The sequence below is a fragment of the Sinocyclocheilus anshuiensis genome, unplaced genomic scaffold (genome assembly GCF_001515605.1).
Source record: "Sinocyclocheilus anshuiensis isolate Anshui unplaced genomic scaffold, SAMN03320099.WGS_v1.1 scaffold1161, whole genome shotgun sequence".
NCBI classification, from domain to species: domain Eukaryota; kingdom Metazoa; phylum Chordata; class Actinopteri; order Cypriniformes; family Cyprinidae; genus Sinocyclocheilus; species Sinocyclocheilus anshuiensis.
The window spans coordinates 463,977-483,420 of NW_015558611.1; the positions used below are offsets into that span (position 1 = coordinate 463,977).

Below are 19,444 nucleotides of genomic sequence, written 5' to 3' on the forward strand. Positions count from 1 at the left end.
GCACACACACACACGCACACACACACACACACACACACACACACACACACACGAAATCATTAGTCAGTGCTGTCATTTCATTTTATCCAACATAACCGACATGAACATCTCAAACACAAGAACACTTACAGTTGTCCTCCACATGTTTGCTGACATCATCTTCAGCAGGGAAGACTTGACTGACAGAAGCTTGAAAGTTCTGAAACACAATGACTTTAATGTTAACCGCACATAGGCTAAAAGCATGACAACTGGTGTTAGTTACGTGCTTAAGCTTGAAGGGAGACTTCACCCACAAATTCAAATTCTGTCATCATTTACTCAACCTCATATCTTTCCAAAAAAACAAAACAAAACTTGTTCATCTTCAAAACACAAATGAAGATATTTGTAATGAAATATGAGAGACTTTTCGCTCCACTGAAAGTGCTCTGCTTCAGTTTTAACAGTGAAAGATGTAAGCAGCTAAGTGGTAATATTTGACAACTGTTTTATGACAGCAATGTTAAAAGACACGAATAGCCAGTGCTCCAAACTACTCGATTTGTTTTTGTTAAATTTCACCATTTTGAATTAAAGGTCCCATATTGTCAAAACTGAAATTTCCTGGCTTTTGTCACGATTACTGAGGTCTAGGGGCTATTTAACTACCATATAAGTTTCAAACAGTCAATCCACAGTAAAATGCACACAGCCTGCATAAAGTAGCTGTGATTTTTCACGAACCGTTGTGACTTCCGTAAAAAGTTGACGTCAGAACTACACAGTCACCACCTTCAGTCAAATAAAACTCCAGAAAGGTGTAAAATATGTGACCTTTAAAGATATATGCTATCATCATTATAAGCCCCACAAAAAACAGGTCCCCCAATGTTAAAGACATGACGGCCTTGATTTCATGCCCTCTACGCATATGTGTTGATCAATGTTTATATGTACATAAATGCCTGAATTAAATCTGCTCATCATATAAAGCAAACATGTCTCTTCAGAAGAATTTGATTAAACCACTTGATTCATTTAGTTAACGTTTATGTCCTCTTTATGCACTTTTTGATGAATCAAAGTTTTGGTTGCATGGCCTGTAATAGAGGGACAGAAATCTCTCAGGTTTCATTCAAAATATCAAAAAAAGACTTACGGGTTTGGAACAAAATGAGGGTGAGTAACATTTTTCATTTTTGGGCGAACTGACCCCTTAATACGTGGGATTAGAGATTGGATTGCTCAAAAGCAGTATAGATGCTTCCCATAGCAAACACATCAAATGCAACAGTAAAGACTGCCACTCTATGTATTCCACTTCCATGCTTCTGTTCTAATATCAGACAGTAGTGTACTCCACACACACACACTTGTAGCGTGTGAACAGACGGCCTATTGTGCTTTCACATCCCGGCGACATCACACTGCACACAAATCACATGCGCTAGATGTAATGCTGCACACAACACTCTGTCTTGTAGTTGTCACATGTGAAAACACACACACAAACACACAGAGTTATTGCTACTGTAATCTTTGTCAAGCTCCAGAGATAGCCAGACTCCATATGGGCAACAGGATGTGTTTGCAGTGGCTCTGAAAACAGAAGCATTCATCAGAAGAGTTTAAATCATTCTGCAAAGAATCTGTGAAGTGCAACAAATGTTTTTGACAGAAACAGAACAGGACATGAAATGTGAGTACTTTCATTATTAGATCATATTAGCAGTTTGTCTTGCCATGTTTTCTGCAGAATTGTGGCTCCCGCTCACCCTTCCCCATTAATTTTTAATGATGACCATCTTGAAATTAAGTTTTGTGTACTTAAGGTTCATGAAACATAAATCAAACAAGCGTTTAATCATTACTGACTGACTGTTTGTTTGTTCAATTGTTCAGTTTAACACATTTTTTATTTCGGTCCACACAGACAGCTTTTCACAACAAATAAAAAAATAAAAATATAAATCATAACTGAAAAAGGTGTAGGCCGAAGCCTTCGGTTATTATGCCTACCCTTTATACATATTTATCTAATAGGCATCACTTTTCCACTGATTACAAACATACATAATTACAAAAGTACACATTTCAGATATTATTACAATAGTTTATATATTACATACACAAATTTTTCATATCGAGTTATAATATAATTTTCAAAACAATAACAAAGGCGACGCTTGACGATGCTATGAAGGAGAGTGGAATGATGGGAGATGTCATTTTCACCATCCAGAAATGTCAGAATCATGTTCACAGATGAAAAAAATAAATAAAAAATGTTATTACTTGTACCTTCCAAAGTTTAAGCACTCTAAAAAAAAAACTCCCCTTATAATCAGTAAAGCGGTCTATACACTGTTTGATGAATGAATCAACATCATACGTACATCTGCACTTCGTTGTTTATGATGAGAGAATTCGCGAGAGAGCAGAATTCAGTCAGTGAGCGTGCGCTCTGATCAGAACTCCGGCGTTTCAGTGATGACTCATCTGAACGCACGCCTCTGATTGGCCGCTGCATTCATAAGCTCAACAGACTCGTGTGTGATTGGTTATAATGCACAACACTGTAAAAACACGTAAAAAGAATCATCACTTTTCATTTCATTTTCATTTTATTTGCGATAGCCGTAATGGATTTAGTTTAACTATACAGCAGCATTTTCGTCCACGTGTGTTGCCATAGTTTCTAAAAGCGGAAACCGATAGAGCGAATATTACGTCTTTGATAGGCGACAATGAACAGGGATGAGCTAGTGCTGGGCAGTATGACCAAAAATTTACATCACGGTATTTTTCTAAATTATACTGGTTTCACGGTACATGACGGTATTTTTTTTTCATGCATCTCCGGGTGTTAACCATATTTTCTACTGATTGAGAGAGGAAATACTGCAGTATATTGACTTAGAATGCCCTATTTTACTGTCATGGTGAGTGAATATTGTCAAAAAAATACCACACTAAAGTGACTAAACACGACCCCTTTTAATACATGTTAACCAGGAGTCACTCTTATTTATAATCGCGGCATCGTCTGATAAAATCAACATGCATCTACACTAAAGAGCGTCTATGCGGTTGTTTTGGCTATATTACTTTTGTGTCTCATGCAGCGCACTGCCTGCGTCTAAGTAACAAATAAAAAAATAAAAAAATAAAAAATAAAAAAAGTGCATGTGATATTAACAGACGAACTACTCTCTTATTTATAATTCCAAACAATCAGTAAGCGACAGGTGCTAGGAAACGCAGCCATTATTTAAAACTGAAATTTCTCTGGATTTACAAATCCTTGGGAACTCTTGGGATAACGTAAGTGCACAACTGCATGAAATACTGTATATAACACTGTGCAAGTGGTTTTTGGATATTTTATTACGAAAATCTTACATAGTGTGCCTTTAAATCTAGGAACACCCACACAGTATATTCTTTATTATCCATTGAAGGAGGTGAAACCAATTGTCATATCTTATCATATCTTCATAACTCACTGTGCATTTTTTCCCACTGAAATCTGAAACAAAACCAGTGGAGAACAACTGCACTACATTAAAACTGAGAAATACAGATTTTTATATGACTGCCATTCACTGTTTCCTGAATATCTCTCAATAAACCCTATTCTACAGTTTAAACCCTCTGATGTCAGAATAATGATTTTACAGCTTGTTAGGCCATCGAAAAAAAACAAAACAAATATGCAGGTCTAAATGATCAGCTAACACATTTTAAGAGCATGGTCCTTTTGTAGATATTTAACATGAGTTTTTGCATTAATGCAGTAATAACGGAGCAACAGAACTACTTGGGTACTACAAAAGGGATTGTTCACCAAAAAAATAAAATTTTCTTCATTTACTCATGTTGTTCAGAAACTCTATGACTTTCTTCTGTGGAACATAACAGAAGATATTTCAAGAAATGTCTCAGTTTTTGTTTGTTGTACATTCGATGGAAGTTACAAACAGGTACCAGCATTCAAAAATATTGAAATTATCTTCTTTTGTGATCAGCAGAAGAAAAATCATACAGTTTTGGGACGAAATGAGGGTGAGTAAATGATGACATTTTATTTTTTTTTACCCCATATTTGGTTGAACTATCCCTTTAAACCAGATGTGTTGTTACACTGGCTATAAACATGATGACAGTTTAACCAACTTTAACTTGCTCAGCAAGATTCTCTTCAAATTGTTGATCTGCCATAACAGTACCTGCCCTATAAAAGAAAACTGAGCATAGAAGGCCATTCATGTGAGCCCTTGTCCATTGAATTATTAATTGGCATTCTGACACATATTAAATGCAAAAATCTATAAATACAGCTTGTGTAACTTGTACTTGCATGCACTATGTTTCGTCCTTAAATGTGACACTGTGTATTCTTGCAGAAGCTTCTCCTCACCTTCCCTCTCTGGTTGAGAGGCTCGATGGTCAGACTATCGGCACTGATGTCAATGATTCTGCCCAGCTGGAACCCATCCGTAGGGTGAGGCGCCCACACCGGCTTTCCATCATCCATTTCACCGCTGAGGAAGAAACACAGCAGAATTAATGAAATGCCAATAGAAGAAGAACAGAGGATGACTGGGCTCTACAATACTGACAATCACTGAAAACGTTAGCTTGAAACACTGATGGAGATGGAGACGTGTTCATATGTTTTGATGTATTTTTTTTACTGCCTAAGTTAGAAATATCAATGTTTAATGAGAATATATCAGGAAAAATAGTATATATACACTTAAACATTGAAATGTAAATTTTTGTGGTGAAATTGTAACACACACACACACACATACATATATATATATATATATATATATGGTATGTAATTAGTGAAGTGGGTTCATTTAGTACCAAAATATGCACTTAAACCTAGATTCTGAGTTTGATTAGCTCCATCTAAACTGAAGACAGGCAATAAACAAGACAGATAATAATATCACATGATTGTTTGTCACTGATTACATGTAGATTGGGGTTCTGTTTGTTTACTCTGCAACAGATTTAATTAAAAAGCACCGTTTAGAACATTTTAAATAATTCTGACCTATATTATTTATATATATATATATATATATATATATATATACATACACACTTTTTAAAAATTATTATTATAATTTTTTGCAAATCTAACAATTACTTTCTAAAATTTTGTAGTGTTTGTAGTCATACAATTGACTGTGCCTCATCAAAAAATAAAAAATAAAGTAATAAAATAAAATAAAATAAAAAATAATCAGAGCTTTTGGTAACTGATGTCAAATTATATAATACAAAATTATCAATTATATTAAGTAATAATATTAATTACAAATTATCCTAGTTTTTGTTTACATAATTTTTCTTTAAATAACGTCACTCTTTCCTGGTGTCTGATGGTACTTGTTTTCAATACAACATTTAAATATTATATGCAATCTATAAATGTTAGTTCATTTCTGTAACAGGTTGGAACAAATTGCTATGTGGCCTTTCAAAGAAATGGTCATGTTTGTCTGCTGATGTCGCACAGTAAACCAACAAAACAAAGCCTATAACCTAGGGCTGGACAATAATTCAACATCAATATGTATCGCGATATAATTTTTTTCAATAACGGTGATATGATTTTTAAACAATGCTGATTTGCTGATTATCAATATTTAAAACAGTTGAGTACATTTTTTTTTCAGGATTCTTTGATGAATAGAAAGATCCAAAGATAAGCATTTATCTGAAATAAAAAGCTTTTGTAACATTATACACTATTCCATTCAGTATAATTTTTATTATTTTTTGGGGAAAGAAATTATAGAAATTAATACTTTTATTTAGCAAGGATGCTTAAAATTGATCAAAAGTGATGATAAAGGCATTTATAATGTTACAAAAGATTTATATTTCAGATAAATAGTGTTCATATCGATATCGAAATTATATCGTATCGACCGAAATTAAGAAATATATCGTGATATCAATTTTGGCCATATCGTCCAGCCCTACTATAACCATTCACTTTAAAATTCATATGGTGAATACAACGGCAAAATGCTGCACAATGTAGCACCACTAGTCTAAATTCAAATCTCAAAGGGGTGTTTCTCAGCTGATTTATTTCATTTCCTGTAAAATTAAAATTAACATTAGTATGGCCAAACTTCACAACAATCACATTTAGTCCACTGTGTATTGTGTAATTGTAAATAAACATTTGATGCAATTCAATAACTTGGCAGCTAGACATATTAAGGAAGGCTTCATTAGAAAGACTAATGACTACTGAGGGAAACATAAATGGAGCAAAACACAGAGAGGTGCTTTATCCAGATCACATAACTCAGACTCCAGAATGAACACAAATCTGTCTGCAGGACAACAAGCCAAAGTACAACCAATACAGCAATGGAGTGACTGTGGTGCAAGTCTCCACTTCTGAATGCATCTGAACACATTTTAAAAACACCTTGTCACCCTATGCATTTTTGCATCAGATCTGCATTGGACTGATGCAACATTTATATAGTGCTTTACTACGTACATCTGTATACTCAAAGCAGTGACACTTTAGTTTAGGGACCAGTTCTCACTATTAACTAGTTGCTTAGCATGCATATTACTAGCATATTAGTACTTATAAAGCACATATTAATGACTTATTGTGCATGACCATATTTTAGGTCTCTTAATCCCCTAAATTTAACTACCTTACTGACTATTAATAAGCAGCAAATTAGGAGATTATTGAGGCAAAAGTTGTAGTTAATAGTAGGGCTGTGCAATTAATTGCATGCGATAGTCATGCGCATCTCGTCAGTAAAGCCGGTTCTGTGATTAGTAGTAAATCTCCATCACCTGCTTTCAGATGGAGCGGCATTTACTACACAGAGCCGTAGTTCACTGACAATTAGGCAATATCGCGTTCATAATCGAATGCGATTCAATCTGCGATAATGAACGCGATATTGCCTAATCTTATTCATTAGGCAATATCGATCTTATTCATCAGATCTCACACACACTGTATCATCGCCATTACTAGTTAAGAGCACTGACACCCTGTGGTGAAAAAATCACGTATGTTTACCAGCCACAGCTTTCTCAGATCGTCTTATGTTGGATTAAAACTAGGGATGCACGATATTATTGGAACGTTATGGGAACTGGCCGATAATAAAGGCTTAAAGTGTAAACATTTTGAAAAAAAATGATGCTGATATATTATGCAGATATAGCTCACATGTGCTCAGGGTGTGCTAGCGATTAGGGCTGCACGATAAATCGAAATGGAAATGAGATCACGATTCGACAGAAGCTGCGATTGTCATGCGTATCTTTCAGTGAAGCACGGTTCTGTGATCAGCAGTAAATCTCCATCCGAAGGCCAGAGGGTGCTCTCGCTCTGAAACTCAAAATACGCCTCGCAGAACAAAATGCACATGACAATCGCATTCGATTAATCGTGCAGCCCTACTAGCGATAGATCACGTCTGCAGTGTGGTCATTCTTGAAGCGAACTTTTGCCTGAATGGTGATTAGATTCACTACATGAATCTATGTTTTGGATCGCCACATTTAATCTGAGAATGCAAGTACAGAATGACACATCCAGTGTGCGATAGTCAATAATCACTAGCGCGTGCAGTAGCAACAGCCTTTTGCTTAAGATCATCTATTAATGTTAAATCCACAAATAAAATGTCAAGGTTTCAACTGTGTTCTCTGTATTGACTTGGAGGTGCTGTATTATCCAGATATCGACAGACAAAATGGAAACAGGTCTGCATATGTCAAATTCTGTGTAGCTTCTGTGATTCCAGTTAAACAGGTTAAACATTTTTAAAATAACAAGCCTTATATCACCAAGGAGGTTAAAGAGTGTATAACTCAGAAATGCTGGGCTTTTAAACAACGGGACCCTGAACTTTTAAAACCGTCTAAGAAAAACGTATTCATAAAAAAGAGAAACTCGTAAGAATTACAGAGATTTAATTGATAGTGATTGGAGTAAAAATCCAAAAAAGTTGTGGTCTAAGGTAAGGTGTATAACTAATATGATACCTAAAAGGTTAAGTATGCAGGTTGTAAATGAGGAGACATTGGCAAATGAGCTTTATGATTTTTACTGTAGGTTTGATGTTAATTCTTATGACTGTAGTGATGTACTGGGGGCTATTAGGATTGACGATTCTGTATCTAAACCTCAAATATGTTTGACTGATGTTAAGGTTTTTAAAGATCTTGACATTAAAAAGGCAACTGGGCCGGATGATCTTTCTACTTTTATTTTGAAATCCTTTGCAGAGGAATTTTTCAGAGGTCCATTGATTTACATATTATTCCAGATATTTGGAAGAAATCAATTATTATACCAATTCCAAAAAGACCTGATCCTCAAGAGTATAACAATTATTGCCCAGTCGCCTTAACCTGCTTTGTGATGAAGTGTTTGGAGAGGATTATGGTGTGGAAGCTTAAAGAACAGGTTAAGGACCATCTTGATCCTAATCAGTTTGCCTATCAAATCAATAAGGCACTGATGAATCCCAAGGCTTATGCCAGGCTGTTCTTTCTTGATATGAGCTCTGCTTTTAATACCGTGCAGCCACACCTGATGCTCTCCAAACTAAATAGTACGGCTGTTAATTAGGCCTGTCACGATAACAACTTTTTGTTGTGCGATATATTGCCCCAGAAATAATTGCGATAAGTGATATTATTGTCATTTTAAAGACCATTTTATGCCACTGAATATATAATCATAATGTAACAGAATAATAATGCAAGAAGGCCTACACACTTCCAAATGACAACAAACTTTAAATTTTTTTAGAATATTTAGGTCATGGAAATTAAGTATCAAAATATTAAATACCTTAAAGAACTTGAATAAATAGTAAATAAACATTTTCTAACAAAAGGCGCAAAGTAACAAGTAGAAAAAAAGAAAAATGCACAAAGAACTTGTATGGAGATTTTTCCATCTGCAGATTTTCTCCTGACCTTCTTTTCTCTGTAAATTAAGGGTGCACACTATTGCTGAAAAACACAATCACTACTTATCAGTCAGATGTCCGTATGCACAAAGGCACAGATCCCTAAACAAGACCATATCTGCAGATTCAAATATTTTCTATCACTTTGTTTATCACTCTTAGAATGACTTGTATACTAAATAATCTAACCCTCATACTTGCATAACAATAGCAGTCTATTTATTTAGTGGTCCAAGCTGAAGTCAGTATGTATATTAATGACAATACGGGACAAATATAATGTAATTTAGTGGTGGCAGGAGCTGCGTGCTGCCAGTATATGTACAGTCAGACAAAACAACGTGCTCATTTATCAAAGACACGAGTGCGCATACAGTCGTGGAAAACGATGTGTTCGGCAGTTAAAGACGCGGCGCGTCTGTGGAGTGCGCGTCATGGGAAACAATGTGCTCAGTAATTAAAGAGGCAGGGCGGTGTTTCTGTTATGTGGTTTGTGACATCTTTTAAAGCGGGCGTACACGGTGCGATTTTTGCTGTTGTACGAGCTCGCAGGCAATTTTTTGCAGATGCTCGCATGGTCGCGGCTCGTACCGTGTGAGAAGAATTACGGTCCGATCCGAGACGTTACGAGCACCTCCCGTCCTCCCGATAATTTTCAAACATGTAAAAAAAAATCGGATGCTGTTGGTTTAAATTCGTGGCGTATGTGCGGTTGAACGAGACGATTTGGCGATCCATCTGAAGTTGACCAATCAGAAGATGACAAAAACCATACAGTCTATAATAATTTTAGTTTAATTATACAGTTCTATTTTTTATTTGTTATTCCGAATGTGCCAAATTTGCCGTTCAGCTTTATGAATGAATATGCCTGTTGTATTTCCGGCAAAACGAGCAGAAATTCAGAAATGGCCTACTCCCTCGAGTTCTTTATGAAGAACAAAGTCCATGCTTTCCTCTGCTTTTCAGCCATTCTCTTTACCATGTCCTTTGTCTTCGTTTTTTTTTTTTTTGGACGTCACAAGCCGCCTGCCACAAAGAAAACTATTTCGTCCTCAGAATCCATATTTTTATGAATGGCGCGAAACGTAATGTTTACGTCAGAGTTTGTAAAATCGTAGTAAATTCGTGTCGTGTGTGACTGCCTCCGTACGTTTTTCGGATAAACTCAATCGTTCCGACCTTCAGAATCGCACTGTGTATGCCCGCCTTTACAGGAAACGCCGGCGCAAGGCTGCTCACAGCGCTTGGTCACGTGTCACACCAGAACCGTTTTCGGAACCGAAACTTAGAAATTGCTCACGGTTCCAGTTCTTTTCAAAAAACAGAACCGGTTCTGAATAAGAACCGGTTATCGGTTCCGAAACCCTACTTAGCAGTCAGATGTCCGTATGCACAAAGGCACAGATCCCTAAACAAGACCATATCTACAGATTAAACGTTTTTGTAGAAGCATCTTTTCATTATTTACGAGAAGCTGCAAAAGACACAGGCGCAAATGGAATGTACAAAACACGGTGACATTAATTTTTAAGTAAATATAATGGGAGATATATTGCGTCACCAAAAATGATTGAGGTCATGTAAATATATTGCGCGATAAGTCGATATATTGATTATTGCGACAGGCCTACTGTTAATCCATATAGCATCAAATGGTTCCATGCATTTCTTACTGGTAGGACTCAACAAGTCAAAATCAGTCTGGCTCTTTCTGAGTGTAGGTCCGTTAGTATTGGTGTCCCCCAGGGGTGTGTATGTTCACCACTCTTATTTACACTGTACACCAATGAATATAGGAGTCACCATCCTGGGAATATTGTTGTAAAATTCTCAGATGACACTGCCATTCTTTGTCTTCTGTATAAAGATGAGGACATTCAACATTACATTACAGTGATTGCTAACTTTGTTACATGGAGTAAAGAACACAGTCTTGTAATTAATGTTGGAAAAACAGAGGAAATTAATTTTGATCCCAAATTAGTAGGCAACCACACACCTATCATTATTAATGAGCCTATTAGACAGGTTGCTTCATACAAATACTTAGGTTTGTTTATTGATAATAAACTTTTATGGGAGGTGCATGGGGAAAATCTGTGTCGAAAGGTGCAACAAAAAAATTTAATTCTTACGGAGGCTCAGACTTTTTGGAGTTGCTCAGAGGGCCATGTTGCTGTTTTGTCACGCCTGAATCCATCTTTCTGTATGGTACAGCGGCCTGGTTCGGTAATTTGACAGTTACTCTTAGATCTCAGCTGAACCGTTTGGTGCGTACGGCAATGAAAGAGGTTGGTCTGGGGGTTTACCCCAATCTTCAGTCAATATTTAACAAAATTATTTTTAAACAGGCAAGGAAAATGACTCTGGACTAGGGGTGTGCGATATATATCGTCTGCGATAATATCGTAATTGTTGTTTTAACGATGTGCGATTTGACATTATCGAATACCAGCACAATAACACACTCAGTAAAATATCGTCTAATTATCGTTATCGATAAAATCCCAGAAAATATCGAGATATAATTTTTTGTCAATATCGCACACCCCTACTCTGGACCCTTCTCATGCGCTTTATCCAGAATTCGAACTACTTCCATCTGGTCGACGTTTACGTACTCCAAGGTCTAGATATAACCGTTATAAAAATTATTTTGTTCCTTTGGCTACAAGGCTGTTAAACTCTAGCTTAAAGGATACGACTGTGTGATTGATATGTTATTGATGTGGGTGGGTATCTCGTTATGCAGATTCACCTGTATTGCCAAAAACAAATTTCCCTTAAAGGGACAAACAAAGTAAGTAAAGTAAAGTAATGTAAAGTAAAGTGTGTCACGAGGCTCAGTGCAAGTAGTCCATTTATTCATATTTAACTTGATTTCCTTTAAGGAAAGATCATTTAAAGCACTCATATAATGTGCTACTGACAGTTTGGACAAAAACCATGTAATCCATGTAAATCATGACAGACTTATGCTCAAGTTTCATTTTGTCAATTTGCTATATACAACACTACATCCTAACCAGGCACAACACAATGCGACACTTGATAAATAAAAGGTTTTTGCCAATTTTTTGACCTAACCAGCTGTGAGAGTAATATGCAACAAGTGCCAGGGGATTCAATTTTTGGAAGGATTTCTATTTCTACGACATGCGATAGCATTACCAGAGTGAGCCCGCCCCTGCCACCTTCTGATTGGCTGTTATTTGTGATTTTTGCCAAACCTTGTAGACTTATAGCTTAATGCTGGAATCATCATATAGCAACTGGTTAGGACATGTAAAAGGAAACACCCAAGCTAACAGACATGGATTAAAAGTCACAAAACTCAGATTTCAATTTTATGGAGTCTTTATGATCTGTCAGATTTTCCAGCGTCTGTCAGTTCAAGCAAAGTGATCTTATTACTCCAGATCTGTTTTCTGGCCTAGAGTCATAATGTCTTATAAACCTGTCTTGCTTATTACATCTCGACAAATAAAATAAATCATTGCAGTTATTGAATCTGAGCAATGACAGTGTGGCAGAGTGGAGTCAGATTTATGTGGGTTAGGTGTGTCCTTCCTGACAAGGTCAATAAACACCCTGTGTTTTCACGGTTAAAAGTAAAGAAGTCAATTCTTCAGCCAGGTATGACTACTACAGATACCAGAAGGTCATCCTGGACAGGTAGGTCACATTTCCAGAGTATTGGCCCATGGTCAAAAACATGGACCTGAAAATGGATCACTGCTGCCAAACTGAGCAGACACCTGATGCTTATTGTGCCTTGTGTAAGTCTCCCATCAGGTCTCCCGAAACTAGTTTGGCAGTTCAAACAGCCTCAGCATCCAGGAATGGCACATCAGAGCAAGATCACTACAAAGCCAGCCGCCATCTGTCCCACAACACACTGTATCACCACCCTCATCCACTTTCAGAGTCACCTGGGGACTTTAACAGCATCCACTCTCTGTGTTATTTCAATAATAATAATAAAAATAATAATATCATACACATGCTCTTTGAAATGTTGCCACAACAACTCTTTTCTTCAAGCTCAAGACCAGAAAAAAAAGACAACAATTAAGGCCAAAGTTCACAAAGTAACTTATTGTCAATGTTGTAAAATTTATTGAGTACAACTGGATCTGTGCAAACTGAACCCATCATTTCTTCCTGGTCTCGTGTTGCTGTATAATCATTTCCATTTATGGGTCAATGACATATAAAATGCCCATGATAAAGATAAGGAAAAAATCTATTTTAACCCTGTGTGCCAGTTTCTTCAGAATGTACTCTGAAGTGCTGGTGTTCATTTCATATGGTCTGGAAAAACCTTTCAACAGTTTTCAATAAAAGTTGTCATGTGGTGTAACCATCAAGTAAAAAAATTACAATCACTGACAATATTTTGAATTAGATTTTATTTTTACAATTTTCACTTTAGTAATGTTGTTGTGTTTTTGTATATGATTCTATATATTTATTATTTATTTATTTATAACGTTTAGTTATTTTAGTACTTCAAGATAAACTAAATAAAATTGAGAAAAGCTATCTTGGCAACTTATTTTATTTTATTTTATTAATGTTTTATTTCAAGTACTTTTTATGGGTTTAGTTTTAGTTAATGATAATAAACCAGGATTGTACAAATCTTAATTTTTTTCATTTTCATTTTCATTTCTTTTTATATAATACAAATATTTTAAGACATTTGTAAAAGAAAAAAATGTTTGTAAAAATTGTTATTGTATTATTATTTAAGTATAACACATTTTTAATGTCACACCACATGCCATTTTAAAACCCAAACTCACCTTAATATTAAAGGTTATTATTTGATATTTTAAAGACAAATATTGACCTTGTCATGTGTGGCATGCTGGTTGGGCTATATGACTTTGTTTTGAATTTGATTTCATTTGAGAAGTTTGTGAAATATTAAGCAGTGCAGGTTTTTTTTTTTTAAAGAGGAAAAATTAAATATAGTAAATAGTTTTGTCTCCTATAAAACAATAAAAACTGAGCATATCTTTAAATTGATAACGCGTTTCCACCATGAACTGTATAGAAACTAGTGTTGTCAAAAGTACCGAGCGCTTCCACGGATACACACGGCAGCGTTTGAAAGCCGTGTCTATGAGCAGATATATCAGGGATCCGCTTTCAGACGCTACTGTGTGTATCTGTGAAGATATGTCTGCCAATCAGACATATCTGTTGAGCACGAGAACACAATGGCCAATCAGAGCGGTTTGAGAATCAAAATGTTCGCGGCAAATGCTGGTATAGTCACATTTTATACATTTCAGTACAGACTGGTACCAACATCAGTACTTTGGACAACACTAAAAACTCTGTGGACAGAAACACTATTAAAATAGATGGACATTGCCTGACTGGAGTCTATTTTCTGTCATTTACACATTGTAATAATCGATGCTATTTTGTCAACTATGTTTGTGGATCGACTCAAAACATCTGACTCATAGACTGCGTCCTAATATGTGTGCATCCAAACTTTTGAGTACACAAAAAGCTGCACATCAGAGGAGCAGAATGTCTGAATAAGCAGTTTTCAAATGAACCAATCTGACTGCCTTCTGCTGATAGTGCCAGAGAATCAGCGCTTTTCTTTGACAAGGCACCTTTTCTGTGCTACATTTACAGTGTAAAATACAAAAAAAAGGATAAAAGTTGTTGTTTTCCTGGAGCCCTGGCAGAACAATACATACACACACACACACACACCTGCCAACACCTGCATGCCCAAAGATGCAGAGGATGACGTTGTGTCACAAGCTGTGCATCAGTAAGAGTTTATTTTCACTCATTTTACCCTATAAAGAGTGCTTGTTTTAGTTCATGTCCTGTCTAGGTTAAATCACCTGTACAGAAGATCATCTCCACTATTTCCTGACAAATGGGTGACTTGTGTGTGTGAGAGAGCTGTAATTCCAGTGAAAACAAACCTGAATGCTACGCCATTCAATGGAACTATATTTAAATGTGTGCATGGCAACAAGCATGAATCCCTCCCTTTGCTGCCAGAGCAGTTTCTGTTCTTCTGGAAAGAGGATGTTTGAGTATGGACGCAGAGCTTTGCTCCATTCAAGCGATGGCTTTGGTTTGCAATCGGTGTTCCAGTTCATCTCTGTTTAGCCGTTTAGTGGAGTTCAGTTCTGGGGTTTGTGCAGGACAGTCATGTTCTTCCACAATACACTCAAATTGTGTATCATATGGCGTGTATTATAATGATAATATCAATTCTGTAATTGAACAAAGGGGTCAAGATTTGGTTAGGTGGCAAAAATCATCTTTTTGCTTAGTCTTGGCAATGTATCACTAACACAGTGTTTGTTCACTAAGAGATGTTATAATGCCAGTCACTGAGTTTTTGAAGTTCTTTTAAAAGCATGAAATTGATCGGTCCCTGTCTGCTGCCTGGATGTCACTAGAGAAAGTTCTTGTGGTGTCATCAGCCAATCAGCACTGTCATTATGTCATTTTCACATGGCTTTTTAGTTTAAAATTTTATATATATATATATATATATGAAGAGATCATTTGCAAAAACAGATAACTCCAGAAATCAAGTTAACAACAAGGGCGCTTGTCAGCTTCTGCCGTAAAACGTGAACTCGCGATGCCTTGAAATTGGACAAAACCGGCTTTTTTGACAAAACGTGTTTAGGGTTCAGATCACGCTATATGTGGAGAATAACGCATGGCAATCAGCTCTTTTTTTTTTAAAGTGGCATTTATCGGGTTTTGCAAGTGAACTCTTCATATATATATATATACATACAGTAAAAAACAACTGGAATTGTTTTGGCCAGGAGCAAAGATGGTAAAATTCAAATCCGGTCAGTCCAGGGTTCTTGTGCTAGCCAAGCAACTGCCTTTAAAGGGGTCATATGATGTTGCTAAAAAGAACATTATTTTCTGTCTGCATTTGTGATCAGATAAATGACAAACACAAGTGCTACTCTACACTGCCCAAAACTCGCGTTTGAATCATCAGTGGCAAATCCTTTAAATGACTTAAGGCCTGAGAGGCAAAGCAAGGAAGAAACGGCTGCTGTGAATGGACATTTCAGCAGCGGAAAGTTTAGCGTGGAGCTTGAGTTTGAGTTATTCCACTGCAGGCCCACTCTTCCTCACAGCACACAAATCTGGATTGTTGAACGCAAGCTGGCAGAGGACTGAGAGCTCACTGTCACAGCGCATGAGATCATGAGAGGACTCCGTGAAGACTGCACAAAAACACCAGCAGTAAAGAAGTCCCGCAAATGTTTATTCTCATCCCATCAAAGTGAATACAAAGACAGCTAAACTACTTATGACAAATTGTTTGATGAAAGTAAATACTACACTAAATTATAGCAGTACCATTTACTACAGTAAAAATTAGTTTGTACTTTATAAGCTGAATGGAATTTCATTTGCCAGCAGTTGTCCAATAGCTGCACAATCGTGCTACACATTATTGTGCCTAAATTATATTATATTATATATTTGAGTATTTTTCTCCTAAGAATGGTAAATAATTTTTTTTGCATATTTTTCAGTAACTCTATTAAAATGTGAATATATAATTATATTATATTATATATTTTCTTCTAAGAATGTTAAAGAAAAAAACAATGTCTTTTGCATTTTTTCAGTAACTTTTAACATCAGAACAACTTTAAATATAATATAATATAATACACTTTTAAAATATAATATTATAAATCTAGAAGTACAAGTAGAGTTTTGTGACTTTAAAATGATATTATATTATATTGTTTTCTCCTAGGAATGTTAAAATAATAATAATAATATTAAAATGTGAATATATAATTATATTATATTAGATAATTTCTTCTAAGAATGCTAAATAAAAAAAACAATGTCTTTTGCAATTTCTTCAGTAACTTTTAACATCTGAACAACTTTAAATATAATATAACACAGGGTTTCTACAGACATGAACAAGTTAAATTTAAGACTTTTTAAGACCATTTTAATACCACCTTATATGAAATTTAAGACCTAAACCTGTAATGGAAATACACATTATATTACATACGTGTATGTAATATTTAATGTGTTTAACGTAAAAAGAAAACACAATATCATCACTGTAATAAATTATATTTATTACTAAGATATACAGAGAACCTTTCATATCAGAAGACAATATTCCATGCAAAATATCCCCACAAAAGCACCGCATCACCAAGATTTTTGGTAGTGCAAATAATTTATTCTGAAGCAATATTTTCATCAGTGTTCATCAGTTTTTACATACTTAAATCTGCATATTTTTACAAAGGCCTATTTTTACAAATGCATAATGTTTTGATATATTAAACATAAAACGTTGAATACTGAAATTATTTAAATAATAAAAAGGTACTTTAAATGTAAGATTAAAACCGCCAATAGGTGGCAGCAAGTCACTGTTAATAAGTGAGTCATTGCGATTGAACTGAATGATTTAAATGTTTGATCCATTCATGAACGAAACACCATCATGTTGCTCAGAGACGCAAAACAGTGCTGTGGCTGTGTTTGGAATTATTTTTGTTGTCGAAATAGTGCAAAAACAGGCAATATGGTGTCTAAAACTTAAGTCTCTTAATTAAAGGGGTCACATGATGTAATTTCAATTTTTCCTTTCTCTTTGGAGTGTTACAAGCTCTTGGTGCATAAAGACGATCTGTAAAGTTGCAAAGACTAAAGTCTCAAATCCAAAGAGATATTCTTTATAAAAGTTAAAGGGGTCATATGATGCTGCTAAAAAGAACAGTATTTTGTGTATTTGGTGTAATGAAATGTGTTTATGCGGTTTAAGATTAAAAAACACATTATTTTCCACATACTGTACATTATTGTTTCTCCTCTATGCCCCGCCTTTCCGAAACGCGTCGATTTTTACAAAGCTCATCGGTCTGAAAAAGCGAGGTGTGCTGTGATTGGCCAGCTATCCAGTGCGCTGTGATTGGCCGAATACCTCAAGCGTGTGACGGAAATGTTACGCCCCTACCATACTGTGATGATGGTGCCCTGTCAGGCCGGATCAGGAGATCTTAAAAGTTACGCTCTTAACTTTTATAAAGAATATCTCTTTGGATTTGAGACTTTAGTCTTTGCAACTTTACAGATCTTCTTTATGCACCAAGAGCTTGTAACACTCCAAAGAGAAAGGAAAAATTGAAATCGCATCATATGACCCCTTTAAATTATACTTAAATTTTGTTATTTAGCAGATGCTTTTATCCAAAGCGACTTACAAATGAGGACAATAGAAGCAATCAAAACCAACAAAAGAGCAATAATATACAAGTGCTGTATTAGTATATTATTATAGTGTTATATTTCAATTTCACAAAGAAACATGCAGCATTTTGTCCAAGCAATAATAAAAGGACACATTTATTTATAATTTGTCTTAAACCTCATTTTGTAAAAAATAAAAAATATAAAATCAAAATCGTGAATCGAATCGAATTGTGAAATCAAAATCGTGAATTGAATCGAATCATGAGTTGAGTGAATCGTTACATCCCTACTCGTTTATAATGGGTTTTAATGTTCAGAGTGAGCCTCAACAGCGCGACCTTGATACCAGAAATACACTATCCATTATCAATTGCCATTTACATTGAATGTAGGCTAATAAAATTAGAAGAATCATTTTCGCGTTTCGATGCTTCGCCGTTTTTTTTTTTTTTGGTCACTTATGTTTTAATCAGGCTATTTGTCCGGTCGGGCAAGTAAAAAAAATAAATACATTTTTAATTAGCTAGAAAGCTGGTAAGCTAGCTGCAGCTTGACCTGTATTTTTATCATTATTATTATTATTGAGAACATTAAACAAAAAAAATATAGTTAAACCTGTATTCTGCTACTCCATTTCTGTCAGATGACGCAGTAACTACCGTGGGGGAAGAAAAAAAAATCTTCGGTCTGTCCAATGATTGTAAACTGTTATTAGGTCCCTCAGACTTTAGATATTTTAGCGGTAAAGTGACCAAAAATATTTAAGACCCATCGAATCTGAATTTAAGACATTCCAAGACTTTTTAAGGCCTTTTATTAGGAAAACGTTATTTAAGACTTTTTAAGGACCCTCGATTTTTTTTGTCACTTATGTTTTAATCAGGCTATTTGTCTGGTCGGGCAAGTAAAAAAAACATTTTAAATTAGCTAGAAGGCTGATCAGCTGTAGCTCGACCTATATTATTATTATTATTATTTTTATTATTGAGAACATTACAAAGGTAGTTCGACCTGTATTCGCTACTGCGATTCTCTCTGATGATGCAGTAACTTACCGCGGGGGAGAAAAAAAATCTTCGGTCTGTCCAATGATTGTAAACTGTTATTAGGTCCCTCAGACTTTAGATATTTTAGCGGTAAAGTGACCAAAAATATTTAAGACCCATCGAATCTGAATTTAAGACATTCCAAGACTTTTTAAG

The 19,444-nt window shown here is 35.5% G+C and overlaps 1 protein-coding gene across 4 annotated transcripts in view; it reads right to left on the minus strand.

Annotated features, from left to right (window-relative positions):
- The window catches only part of LOC107680308 (unconventional myosin-VI-like), a 58,689-nt gene that overhangs the window by 30,108 nt on the left and 9,137 nt on the right, over nt 1-19,444 (minus strand). For all 4 annotated transcript variants that reach the window (XM_016476152.1, XM_016476154.1, XM_016476153.1 and 1 more), the window contains exons 2-3: nt 4,403-4,526; nt 130-199 (exon numbers count right to left, since the gene is read on the minus strand). In XM_016476152.1, the coding sequence (XP_016331638.1) occupies nt 130-199; nt 4,403-4,519 (187 nt within the window). In that variant the 5' untranslated portion in view covers nt 4,520-4,526. The remainder of the gene's footprint in view (nt 1-129; nt 200-4,402; nt 4,527-19,444) is intronic.